The sequence below is a fragment of the Monodelphis domestica genome, chromosome 7 (assembly GCF_027887165.1).
Source record: "Monodelphis domestica isolate mMonDom1 chromosome 7, mMonDom1.pri, whole genome shotgun sequence".
Lineage (NCBI taxonomy): Eukaryota > Metazoa > Chordata > Mammalia > Didelphimorphia > Didelphidae > Monodelphis > Monodelphis domestica.
In genome coordinates this window covers 165,506,256-165,520,348 of record NC_077233.1, presented here as the reverse complement: position 1 = coordinate 165,520,348, position 14,093 = coordinate 165,506,256, and the positions used below count along the sequence as shown (strand labels likewise).

General features: G+C 40.8%; 1 protein-coding gene across 1 annotated transcript; it reads right to left on the bottom strand.

Annotated features, from left to right (window-relative positions):
* Positions 1 to 2,122: 2,122 nt before the first annotated feature.
* Positions 2,123 to 3,327, bottom strand: LOC100021737 (ribulose-phosphate 3-epimerase-like). The gene has a single exon (XM_016424078.2). It carries the CDS (start codon positions 3,290 to 3,292, stop codon positions 2,606 to 2,608), a length of 687 nt encoding a protein of 228 aa, XP_016279564.2. The 5' UTR covers positions 3,293 to 3,327; the 3' UTR covers positions 2,123 to 2,605.
* Positions 3,328 to 14,093: the final 10,766 nt, after the last annotated feature.

Genomic DNA, 14,093 nt, shown 5'->3' with positions numbered 1-14,093 from the left:
TTGAGCCCCCATTCCAGGTGTATTCCCTCTCATGGATAATTACCAGTGATTAGCAACCCATCTTCAAGTAAGTAATTAACATCACTTAACTGGGGCTATTCACTTTGATGATTTAGCAACAACAGAATATAAGCATTTCCCCCTCAGTGTTTTTGGGGTACCCTATCCCCTATACCACTTAATTTTCTGGAGAGAATGGGCTCACACAATGCCATTTCTAAAGAGCATCAATCACACCAAATTCATGTCCAAATGTGGCATAACTACTGAATGAGCCCCCATTTGGGTTGAATCCCAAAGGTTCTTCTAGCCCCTTGGACACAAGTCCTAGTTTAGACTTGACTCTCGGACCTTGGATGGCTCACTCTGCTAACCTTTTGATGTTCATGAAATCATATTCATCTCTAACTTCCTTCACCTAGAATGAAAGGACAAATGCCAAGGCAAAGGACCAAGGCTATTTTCTTTTTTTTCTTTTTTTTTTTAGTTTCACTGTACATTTATTTTTAAAGAAAAACAAAAACAAAAGCCTCACAAACACAAGTTTGTCCAGAAAATTAAAACTTGAATCTTGCTGTCATGTCTGATACCATGATCTTCTATGTAAGTTTTTTAATTAAAGTTATTTCTATATGTCTTTTGTAGTGTGAATGTGATTAAAATACTAAAACGATCCATACTATCACCCTTTCATAAGATATAAAGTGTCAAGGAAAAAACTTCAAAAAAAAGAACACAGCTTGGTAGTACAATTAATTTTCAGTACTTTGCTTTGTGAAGTTTTATCCTTATTGTTACAAAATATTCCTTTTTCTGCCTCCCAAATCACACAGAGTAAGCAAAATAGTCCTATTTTTAAAAAAACAAACACAAAATCCCTCTTAATGCTATGCAACTCTAGGTTCCCCATCCTATTCATTCATTCATTCAACAAACATCAAGTGTTTACAGTAAATATACCGTAATGAAAGACATAAAAATTCACATTAACCTGAGGATAATTAAAGTTCTACTCCTTTTTCCTTGAAGTAGCCATTACAGTTATTACCTAAATATTTAATCAAGCACAGAAGTTATAAATAAACCTCTGATCAGTGGATTCTTCTGCATTATTACCACCGGAGGTGAAAGAATAAAACCATGTCGATCAGACATACTTCTAATAAGGACCTAGGTTCATTCATTTAGGGCTCTGAAAGACCCTGGAAGAGGACTTTGAGATCCTGACATCAAACCAGTAATGCAAGTTGAACCCATGTCTGAACTCCAAATCTCTATCCAGATAACCTCCATGTGTTGCCTTAACTTACTGCTCTGTGCTTTGGTTTCCTCAGTTGTAAAATGAGGACAATAACTGTTCTGCTTCCTTTAAGAGTGTCAGAAGAATGAAATGAGATCCAGGATACAAGAAGCACCCGAGTGCTCTGTAAGATGTAAGGATACACTAGGTCCAGAACTAAATGAAAACACTCCTGATCTAACTTGGTATTAGCATAATCAAATTATGAATTCTTTAAAAAGTGGTCAATTAAAAGTTACTTGGAATAGTCCACGCTACCTTTTTCCTTGTGACCTGAGGACACTCCTAGACAATGATGTCCTAAACTGTTGTATTTTTGGACCCAGCCACCTGAAGGATCTGAGGCCATACTTCTGATCTGGAGAAAGAGACAAGTCGGCTTTCTGTCCAACAAGCATTGAACATATTTTGCTATAGGCAAGAAGGAGCCTGAAATAAATGTTTTTTTAAGTATATAAAAAATAAACTCTTGTAAACAACATACTCCTCAGTCGTCTTATAGTTTAGTTCCAAAGTAGGTTACTGCCCAAAATGAAGGGAAAAAAAGAGGGGAGGGGGGGGCTGGAAATGGTTTGTGTCATTTGGTCAACTGGGAAAACAAGGTACAGTGGTCAATCACATGAAAATGTGGTCAAGATAAGTATAAAGGGATGATGGGAGGGGAAAGAGATAAAGAAACTTAGAAAGGAATCATCTCATTCCACTCAAAAGCATTTGGCTTAGATTTTCCCCCCAAGAAACCAAACCCAGCCACACAAAGAAATTGCATATATGAAAATCAATTGATGCCCCAAACAAAGACAACTGTTTCCTAAAGAAAGCTAATGAGTAAAGCAAACCTTTTATAATGATGCAGAAACATTTGAGAATACTTTCAAGAGGAGCAGTATTACCCATTTTAGTCCTTTTACAGTTAGCAGCTGCTGTTTTTTTCTTCTGCCTCTGAGACAAAATTTTTTTCAACCTTAAGACAAGGCAACATAATATATTCTTTTTTTTAAAAAATCAAGTCTTCTAGTAAAAACTCTGTACTTTAGGCCACATAAAAATTTAATTCCCAACTCTTTAAAAACCTAGTAATTATCACATATGCACCTATTTCCATTCTTGACCTCAGCATATCGGTATATATGCTGAAGTCAACAAGATGAAGGCTTAACTGCTTGGGACAGACAGTGGCCCCACCTCTGCAGCAGCATGATTCTTGAGCTCCTTGGGTTCTTGTGCACCAGGTGAAAATGAGGCTGAATAATCTGGTCTATTGAGGAGGTGGGCTGGGCACAGGAGGATATTTGCCTGGAAATCTCATCTATCCAGAGAGCGTTTCTGAGCAGCTTCTGAACAAACATTTCTCAGGAGATTGATGACAGATCTGGGGTCTTCGCTCCTCATGATAGCTCTACCAGACACAATCATATTAGCTCCTGCCTCTGCACATTTATGAATCGTGTCAGGACCTACTCCACCATCTACTTCAATATCCAGAGAGGGGAACTGGGTCCTCAGCCAATGAACCTTTGGCATCATGTCTTCCATGAACTTCTGCCCTCCAAAGCCAGGTTCCACTGTCATGACTAAGGCCATATCTATCTGATTGGCCCATGGTGCCAAATACTCAACTGTAGTGCCTGGTTTAATAGCAAGACCAACCTTCATCCCATTCTCTCGAATGTCTTTAATCAATGCTCCAGGGTTCTCAGTAGCTTCCAGATGAAAGGTATATTGATTTGCTCCTGCTATAGCCATTGGCTTTACCCACTGTTCTGGTCTAGAAACCATCATGTGCATGTCAAAGAAAGGGTCCTGGCCTAGTTGCTTTCGAAGGCTTTCTACTACAGGGTGACCAAAAGTGATATTGGGAACAAAATGCCCGTCCATTACATCCAGGTGCAGATAGTCGGCCCTGGAATCCAGCATCCGGGTGCACTCGGCCCCCAGGCAGGCCAGGTCGCTATTGAGGATGGACGGGCCAATTTTGCAGCCTGACGCCATGGTGGGTGCTGATCCCCTGGACTATGCATTTAACAGAGAGCCGACCAAGGCTATTTTCATGCATTGTATGCAGTCTCCAAGGTTCAAGTCCTCTTCTTTCACAGCACAGTCTCTTCTCTCTCACTGGGTGCTGTTTGGCAGGAAGGACCCTGAAGAGAAGGCACAAGGTCACAAGTAACTTCGGAATGCCTCCTTCTCCCTAATTCTGGATACTCTGCTACAGCCAATCAAGCAAGCCATTAGTTAGCAATGGTTAGCGGACTGAAACCAGTTACATAATTCTGCACCTGCTCCAAACCTGTCCAAGGCATTTCTGTTACATGGCATCTTGGCTCTCCCTGACTCAGGATCTCCAGCCTCTTCCATTTGGGGAATGCATGAACCGTACTCCATGCATTTTCTTAAGGTCCTCTGTTATACACACACAAAATAATCTCAGATGAGATGGTACTAGTAGTTGGGGGTAGGGGTAGAGGGGAAACAAAAAGGCAGTTAGGTGGTACAGTTAATAAGAATATTGGGCAAGTCACTTAACCCCCATTGCTTAGACCTTACCGTTCATCCACCTTGGAACCAAAATTGGTTCCAAGATGGAAGGTAAGGGTTAAAAAAAAAAAAAGAATATTGGATCTAGAATCAGGAAGATCTTGGTTCAAATCTGACCTTAAACACTTATTAGCTGTGTAGCCTTGGTCAAGTCACTTAACTTCTATTTGCCTTCTTTTCTCAATTGTAAAATAGGGACAATAGTAGCACTTTTCTCTCAGATTTGTTGTGAAGATAAGATGAGATATTTATAAAGTGTTTATCATAGTGCCTGGCATATAGGCATTTTATATATGTATGTCTCCCTTCCATCCTTTCTTCTTTTCTTCCTTCTTCTCTTCGTTTCCTCTTCTCCTTCTTTCTTTACTTCCTTTCTTCCTTCCTTTTTTCTTTCCTTCCTTCTTTCCCTCCCTTCTTTTTTTCCTATTTTCTTTCTTGTCTCCTTTTCTCCTTCATTCCTTCCTTCTTTTCCTCCCTCCATCCAGGAGAGATGGGAGGTGGAACATTTTGTGTGAATCACATCAAGTCAGTCAGGGACTCCTTCCCTTGTCCTTCCCATCAATATATAGAACCAAAGACTTCAGAGCAGGAAGGGACCTTTGGGATGACTTAGTTCAGTCCCTTCATTTTGCAGTCCTGAGTGTGAAGTTGTTTATCTGAGGTTATGGAGTGGTGGAGCATGGGTCCACCTCTAGACCTCACCTTATCTTTCAAAACAACAACTTCCCGTGTTCTTTCCTGAAAACCTGTAATTTGTAGACAGTGGCCAAGTCAAAGGGATATTGTTCCTTTCCATGGATTGTAATTCTTTCAAGTGACATTTAAGCAGAAAATTTAGCACTTAGAAATTGAGAGCACTTTTACCGTTTGACCAAATAAGTGACTATCAGGATCACAGAAGAGGTAAGGACCTAGAGAGGAAAGGGGTGGGCAGCCCTAGTGACAGACTAAAAATCTGGTTGACTCTTGGCCCATCATAGGATTCACAAGTCACATACTCTGCCACCTCTGTTTTAGAAGGATTTTGGGGTGCTAACCGTTAGCTGAAAAGTTCTCATGATTTGATGATTAAATCCCAAAATTCTATGGAAAGTGCTTATGTACTTGAATGACCTGAGCAGAAAGAATCTTGGCAACCAAACTGTGAAAAAGAGGAAATTAAAACAGAAGAAAATAAATGGCTATTCCATCTTACTTCCTCAATTAGATATCAAGAGCTGAACAAAAGAAGGAAGTATTGCAGGCTCCTAAAAATGCCTCCCTGTTTGGAGAGCACATCAGCTTTTTTATGGGCACTGGCAACACCCCTTTCATTTGAGTCTCCCTACAATAACTGACAGCTGGCAAAGGTCTTAGAGTAGGACAGTCGGAGTCTTCAAAGCAATCTGAGGGGGAAGATCCTGGCGAGGAAGGTATAATTTGGAGAAGATTACTATCTAAGAGTTGGGGAAATCTCTACCCATCTGAGACACTTGGGAATTGTGAGAGTCCTTTTTTCATAGATAAACATCTATTCCTGTCATTTAACATGTGTTTTCTTGGTACTCATCTCTTTCTCTTTCTCTGTCATCTCTTTCTCTCTAAGTACATATCTGGAACTCCCTGGAATTTGGATCAGACCGGGATCACCTAATTTTCTTTATTCTCCATCCATATCTTATATTAATTTATAATATTAAGACATTAAACAAAATAATTAATAAAGTCCTGGGTTATACTTTGGTGGTTTCTGTGGTATAAATGCTCACACTGGAAATCTAACAACCAGCATACTGCTAGACTTAGGACACTTAATCTAATCTCTCTGGACCTCAGTTTCCTTTTCTGTATGATGAAGGGGTTGGTTTAGATGGCCTCTAAGACCATAAATTCCATAAATCTATGATCTTATGACCTCCAGGGGCTAAGCCCATCCCTATCTACCTTGAGTTTATTCTCTCTGGCTCTGTCTATCTATCTGCCTGTTTCCCGCCCCCTCCCCTTGTCTCTCTGTCTGTCTCCCCTCCCTCTGTCTCTCTGTCTTTCTGCCTGTCTGTCTCTCCCCCTCCCTGTCTTTGTCTGTCTCTCTGTCTGTCTATCTCCCTCTTCCTCCCCCCTTCCTCTTTCCTTTCTTTTCTACCTTAGTAACAACTTGTTTAGTAACTAACTTAATCGTTACTTATAACAACTCTAAGAAAGGAAGGCAAGGGCTTTCAGGGGTTAAGGGTCACACAGTTAGAAAGTGCTTGAGGTCCAGCTCCAGGCCTGGGGCTCTCTCCAGGGAGCCACCCCGCTGCCCCCTGCTCATTTTCTCCATACTTCTGTAAGTACAGGTCAATTCCCACTAGAGAACAGAAACTACGGGAGAGCATTGTCATTCTTTGTCTTTGCATCTCTTGCACCTGGCACATCGTGGGTGCTTAACAAATCCTTCTGAGCTTCCTGATTTGAGAGGGCAACAGCTAAACCCTAGAGAGCTTGTGATGTAGAGGGTGATAAAAAGTGGGCTTCTCGGGCAGGGAGCCCTGAGTTCAAATACTACTTCTGACATATACTGGCTGTGTGACCCAGGGCAAATTGCTTGACCTCCCAGTGCACCATGCAATTCTCTGTTCTAAGGCAACCTAGTTGCCAATAAGTGCCTATTTGCATCTGTGGAGGGAGTTCCCCATATCCATGAAATCCAGGGTTTGCTTCCATAGAGTGAGTGTCTGGCACAAGAAGGTGCTTGGTAAGTTTTTACTGACCTAACAACTTCTTCTAACCCTCCTCCCAAAACAGAAAGATCATTCACTTGTCAGGATCCAGCTGCATGGTCTGATGAGAGCCCAGTTTCACAGAATGCTAGAAGTGAGGATCTCTTTTCCCCATTTTTGACTAAGTCACCAGAGCCCTGAGCTTTGGGCCTCTCAAGTGGCCACTTGGGGTTCTGTTCCCCAAAAGAGATTATCCATCTAGTGCAGTGATGGCGAACCTTTTAGAGATGGAGTGCCAGGCCCCCCCAGACTGAGTGCCATGCCATGACCCCCCCAGCTTACCTCCCCCTCTGCCCCAGACAGGGAGGGAGGAAGCGCTCCCACTGGCTGCTGGGCAGAGGGGCAGGGGAGGTGAGGAATGTCCTCAGGCACATGGAAAGGGGGAGGAGCACAGCTCTGTCCCAGTCCTTCTGGCGAAGTTTCTAGTAACAAACTCTGGCAGGTGATGGCAGGCACGCCCACAGAGAGGGCTCTGCGTGCCCTTTCTGGCACATGTACCATAGATTCACCATCATGGATCTAGTGTCTCACCCATCCTTTAGGACACTACCAAAGACCTTTGAGGAGAGAGGTTCTTTGTTATGGGAACATGTAGAATAGTAACTAGCATTTAGATAGTGCTGTACAAATATTATCTCATTTGATCCTCAGAGTAACCCTGAGAGGGAGGGGTTGTTATTCTCATTTTACAGATGAGGAAACTGAGAAAGACACAGAAGAAGTCCAGGCTTAACTCAACTAATAAGAATCTGTGGTAAGATTTATTCTCAAATCTTTCTGATTTCAGGTCCAGCACTCTATCCATTATACATCTCTCCTGTGTACTAAGCCATTATTATCTATTGGTACCTAGTGAGGAATTAGTTTATTAGAGGGTTTACCTGGAAGGACTGGAAGGGAATGGGATAGGTAATGGGACAGCATTAATGGGGAAGATAGAAGGGGAGCCAAGAGATTCTTCCTGAGGGAGAAGGAGGATAGAATCCTAAGCAGGCAGGACCCCCATGATGTTGTTATTCCTTCCACATTTTCTTTCTTTTTCTTCCTTCCTTCCTTCCTTCCTTCCTTCCTTCCTTCCTTCCTTCCTTCCTTCCTTCCTTCCTTCCTTCCTTCCTTCCTTCCTTCCTTCCTTCCTTCCTTCCTTCCTTCCTTCCTTCCTTCCTTCCTTCCTTCCTCCCTCCCTCCTCTCCCTTCCTTCTTTCCTTTCTCTTTTTTCAAACCCTTACCTTCTGTCTTAGACTCACTATTGATTCTAAGGCAGAGGAATGGTAAAAGCTGGACAATGGGGTGAAATGACTTGCCTGGGGTTCCACAGTTAAGGAGTGTCTGAGGCTTGCATCTTCCATCTCTGAGCCTGGCTCTCAATTTGCCAAGCCACCTAGTTGCCCCTTTATTCTTTGTTTTTATAGAGGATATGAGATGACCTTGGCATCCCCTATGGCTGACCATGCTCTAAGTGCTCTGCAGGGCCTGATTCGGGCACCTTTATGGCTATTGAAACAAATTGTTCTCCTCCTCCTATTCTATCTGGGGAAATCTCCACACGCTGGGGGGTAGACATCCCTTAACTCACCAATTGGTTTGTGGCCCTTTGGTTATCCTCAACCTGGGTTAGCCCACCTGCCATGACTATTTACCGGTGTGGCTGCTGCTCATGCTACAGCTCCTTGGAATCACCGGTGAGAGTTAAGCAGCAGGTGGACACCAAAGATGGACGAAGAGCCTGTGGATGGGGTGTTCAGGGAGGACTGGCCCTTCTGATGAGGGATTGCAGAGCCCTTCTCAGGCCTGCTTATCCTGTGAGGGTTCTGGCTTTGTGATGGTACCTAAAAGCTCTGCCAGGGTCAAGGATCAGATTACATTTGCCTCAGATTACACTGCACAGGTACAGATTTAGTCATACTGTGTATTGGGGGGGGGGGAAGATCACTGTTTGTTCTTATGATTATAGAATTCTAAATCTGGGCGAGACCTTGAGGTCATTATCTCATATAGCCTTCCCACCCCAGGCAGGAAGCCCTTCTACATCAGCAACAAATGGTTTTCTTTATTATTTTTTCTTGCAGTTTTATTCTGAAGCTTTTCTGTAATTTGCTATTACATTGAATTGTAAATTGAAGTGGCCTCTCAACCAGTCGGTCTGAGAGGCATTTACTAAATGCCCATCTGTTCATGTATACATAGTGTTTTACTGTTTACGAAGCTTTCACGTGTATTTTGTTTCAGTTAACAGCCCCGTGAAATTGGTGGTATAAGAATTGTTCTTCTTTTCCAATGAAGGAAACTGAGGCTCAAGGGAATATATTATAGAATAGGGATTCTCGATTTGGGGGCCACAGATTTGGGTTAATGGATGGATAGACTTCAGGGAGTTTATGTACCAGTATAGGAAAAAATCTTATTATTAAATATAATTGTTTTCCTATGTACTCCTGTGTATTTTATTTTTATTGTTCAATCTTTTATCATTCATGTGTGACTCTTTGTGACCCTATTTGGGGTCTTCTTGGCTAGGATATTGGAATGGTTTGCCATACCTTCTCCAGCTCATATTATAGATGAAGAAAGTGAGGCAAACGGGTTTAAGTGACTTGTCCAGGGTCACATAGTGTCTAAGTACAGCTTTGAACTCAAGAAGATAGTCTTCCTGATACCAGGGTCCTGGCAGTCTGTCATAAAAATATCATTTTTTGAAGCAACCCATTAGTTTCTTTAGACTGGCCAAGGGTTCCGTGACACAAAATAAGATTAAAAATAAAGATCTAGGACTAAAAAAATCTCCCTCATGATCGTTAAAATATAAAAAAGACTTTTTGCTTGATAATTTCTCACTTTTTTTGGTATTTTTACTCTTTGAGAGGAAAAAAACCATACTTAATGCTATATTTATGAGCAATTTGGGGGTATAGTACCTAGAATGTTGGACACGGAGTGACAAATATCTGAGTTCAAACTGAGCTTCAAAAACCCACTAGCTGAAAAATATCCACAGCCATTGAAGGAACTATGGGAGACTGAATGCAGATCGAGGCATACTATTTTTCACTTTATATTTTTCATGAATTTCCACCATATGTGCCATATGTGTCTTCTTTAACAGCATGAGGAATATGGAACTATATATTGTATGGATGTGCTGGTATAAGCTGTTTCAGATTATTTACCTTCTCAAGGAGAGGAGAGAGAAGAGGGGGGGGGGAGAGAATTTGGATTGGAAAATGTCCGAAAAAATTGTAAAAAGTTATTTCTATGTGTAATTGAGAAAAATGAAGAAAAAAACATTGATCTACTAATTGTACATCCCTTGACAATTCCCTTAACTTCTGCCTGTCTTAGTTTCCCCATCTGTAAAATAGGGATAATAATAGCACCTACCTCCCAGGGAAAAAACATACGTTTACAAAGTACTTGGTAAACCTGAATGTGACAAAGACGACTAATTATTATTGCTGTCATTATTATTTAAGAGATCTCTTTTTAGGGTTGCAACTTTTTCTTGGATTAGTCTTTATGATATTTGGGACTTTAGGTAAAGTTTCCTTTTATTGTGTAGAAATTGGCCTGTTGGATAAGAGTGTAAGCTGTGTTTATATAGAAAGTAATTAAGTTAAATATAATTTGTTTCAACAACTACCTGCCTGACAACTGGCTCCACCCTGCCAGTAGAAAAACCTTAAATGGTGTCTTTCCTACATCTGCTTCCCATGACTTTTCCTATAATTATTTCCAGGCCTTGGCACTGGATCCCACCTATGACTGTCTCCTTGAGTTGTTCAGGTTGGCTCCTCATGGTCAAAAATCAAATACTTGTGCATCCTTTCTTAACAATGCCTTAGATAGGCAGATAGATTTTTCAGAAAGTTAAGCAGCCACAATATATATATATATATATATATGTATATATAATAGAGTGCACATACACATATATTTATATTATATATATATTTTTTAAATGCCTACTTTTTGCCATAGTCCAGTGAACTCCATGGTAGTTGAGCTGGCGACTCTTGGAATTTAATCAAAGAAAGATTTTAAAAACGATATCCATGCGGAACGAAATAGGGGTAGGGGAGAGAGAAATATTTAGATAGTGTTGGGGGAAGCAAATAGAAAGTAGTAGAACGAAGAATGTGGGGAGAATGTATATAGAATTTGATGGAGAGTGGTCTATCTTAATTAAAAGTCAGCATGTTTAATTAGTCAGTCAATAAACACTCTATTAATAGCACGTATCACTAAGATAGCAACCAGACTGGTTGCTGGTGCAGTTAGAGAGCCCAGAGAATATCTTTCATTGTGGTGTAGTCTAATCTGCCAACCTAGACAATAAATATTCATTTTTAGTAATTGGAAACTTTTAAATATTGCAACAAGGAATTTTACATTTATGAGGGACAATAAGAAGAGCATTCAAAGTGAGCGACAGGCAAATGTATCCACAGCACTTAAGAATTCAAACGTCTGAAAATGTCACGTCCCTTCAGGGTAGTCAGTTTGGGAGTTGTTGGGCTTATTCCAACCATGATCCATGGGCTCAACGCCCTTTTGGAGTTCTTTTCAAATTGCCTTCTGAGTGTGCACCATATTCTTTTGAACATCCACAATGGTTCCGAGTATTTGTTCTTTAAGGATGGTTAATGAACTGGATGGAGTCAAGACCCCAAGGCTAATAGAGCCATCTGTTCTTGTGCTTACTTCTGGTAGAACTTTCTTTGGGCAAAGCCTTAGGCTGTTTTACTGAAAGGAGAGCACCTGCTTTCTACTGCAGAATGTAACATTAAAAAAATTAAAACCCCTGCCTCAAACCTAGAGCTGATAGGCTTCTCGGGCCTGGGCTCAGTTTCAGAGGCCAGGTGGAATAGTGAAAAGACAGCTGGATTTAAATGTCAGCAAGACCTGGGTTTAAATTTGTTTGTGAAACATTGGCACTGAAACCTTGGGCAAGTTACTTAGCCTGAAAACACTTTAGGTAACTCTCTAGGACTATATACATTGCCGAGAAGGTGTCCATCTGCATTGGTAGAGAGTTGGCTCACCCAAAAGATCCCTGTATCATTGAATTCACAGGGGCAGCTCCCATCCCTAAGTGCAGTGTTTCCTTGGGTAATCTTAGGATAGAAATTAATAGAGTTCATATCTAAGTCCCCAAAGGTAAGGGTAAATATTTCCAAAATGACCAAGTCCGAAATGAAGACTCTCTTTTATCAGCCCAACAGAAAGAAAATAATTTTGACCCCATACAATGTGAGCCAACCAAGATCTCCAGTTGATGAGACAGAGGAAATCTCTTCCTCAGGGAGGTGTTTCTGCTTACATCCAGAAAGCACCTTCAATAGGAAGTATACTAAAAGTCCCAGAGAAAGAATGACCATCCTTAGACTTCACTAAGTTGACCAAAGAACTCATCCTTCAACTTTACTAAGTTGATTGGGGGACTCCTGAGTATTAATAACAATAGCTAACATTTATATTGTACTTTAAAGTTTTCAAAGCACTTTACAAATAGTATTTAATTTTATCTACACTACCCTCATTTACCCTCTTCAGAGGTAAATGCTATTATCATTCCCATTTTTCAATTTATTTATTATTTATTTATTTTTTTACCAATTACATGTAATAAATTTCCACACAAGTTTTCCACATTTATATGATTCAAATTGTCTCTCTTTCTCCCTTTCCTCCCCTATCCCAGAGTTGGTAAGCAATTCAATCTGGTTTATACAAGTACTATCATGTAAAACATAAATCCCCATTTTTCAGATAAGGAGATTTAGACTGGGAGAAATTAAGTAATTTGCCTTTGGGTCACAGCTAGTAAAATCTGAAACCATATTTGAACTCAGGTCTTCCTAGGTGCTCTATGCATTATACTTCCTTTCTGTCTCTCTCTCTCTCTCTCTCTCTCTCTCTCTCTCTCTCTCTTTCTCTATATCTCCATCTATCCATCTATCCATCATCTATCTTTCTATCTCTCTATTTATCCATCTATCTATATCCATCCATCCATCTATCCATCCATCTCTCTCTGTCTTTCTGTCTGTCTATTTCTATCCATTCATCTATCCATCATCTTTCTATCTATCCTTCTATCTGTCTGTCTGTCTGTCTATCCATCTATCTCCATCCATCCATCTATCCATAATCTCTCTATCTCCATCTATCTATCCATCCATCTATCTATCTATCTATCTATCTATCTATCTATCTATCTCCATCCATCTATCCATCATCTATCTCTGTCTGTCTATCTCCATCCATCCATCTATCCATCTATCTTTCTATCTCTGTCTGTCTATCCATCTATCTCCATCCATCCATCTATCCATCATCATCATCATCTCTCTCTCTCTCTCTCTCTCTCTCTCTCTCTCTCTCTCTCTCTCTCTCTCTCTCTCTCTCTCTCTCTCTCTCTCTCTCTCTCTCTCTCTCTCTCTCTCTCTCCCTCCCAGTTTTCCTTTCTGGGATAGGAACTGTTGAGTAAAAATCTTCCTCCAGCTAGATGGCTTCAACTTGGTAGGAGATCATGATTCTCTCTCTTCTTCCTTGTTATTCCTCACCTATTTCTAGCAAAAAAGGGGACATCAAACCTAAAAATACAAAGCATACTAATAAATTTGAGATGCTGCCCATTGTAGACCCTGGCAATAGACCCACTTGGCTTCCTTATAAAGTAATATTTCAGTCATCTGATGAGAGAAGTCTGGATAGATATTTGGTACTGTTCAAAGAGCTGCTGCCTGATAGATATTCTTGAAGGAGCCAATGGGAATTTTAAAGGCCATGCAGAGAGCAATGGGTAGGGAATTCTTGGGAAGAGATCGTAGCTAAATGAGAGGTGTAGCAAGGAGTTGAGAAGCAGCATAATATAACGGAAAGAGCTTTGTTTTAAAGTCAGGGGATGTAAATTCAAATGTTGACATATTGGACTTTATATTTATAAATGAGGATCATTGCCCCCTTCAACACTGGCATTTGGAAGCTCTACATTTATTTCAACCATTTTGCCACTGTGTGGGGAAAAGTCTAGGACTAGGACATTAAGGTTAGGATTTTAAAAATCCAATAAAAATATTATTGTGCATACCAACCGTTGAAGCAATCAGCTATCTGCTAATATCAGATGCTTTGCTGAATACTGGGGATATCAGACATTCTTTCCTTTTAAAACCTTTACTGCCTGTCTTAGAATCAATACTGTGTATTAGTTCTAAGGCAGAAGAGTAGTAAGGGCTAAGCAATGGGGCTTAAGTGATTTGTCCAGGGTCACACAGCTGGGAAGTGTCTGAGGCCATATTTGAACCCAGGACCTCTTGTCTCAGGGCCTGACTCTCAATCCACTGAGCATCCCAGCTGCACCCTCCCCCCATTCTTTCCTTAACCAAAAAAAAAAAATCCTTCCCCTCCATCTTAGAATCATTACTATGTAATGGTTCTAAGGCAGAAGAGTGGTAAGGACTAGGCAATGGGGGCTAAAGAGACTAGCCCAGGGTCACACAGTTAGGAAGTGTTTGAACTAA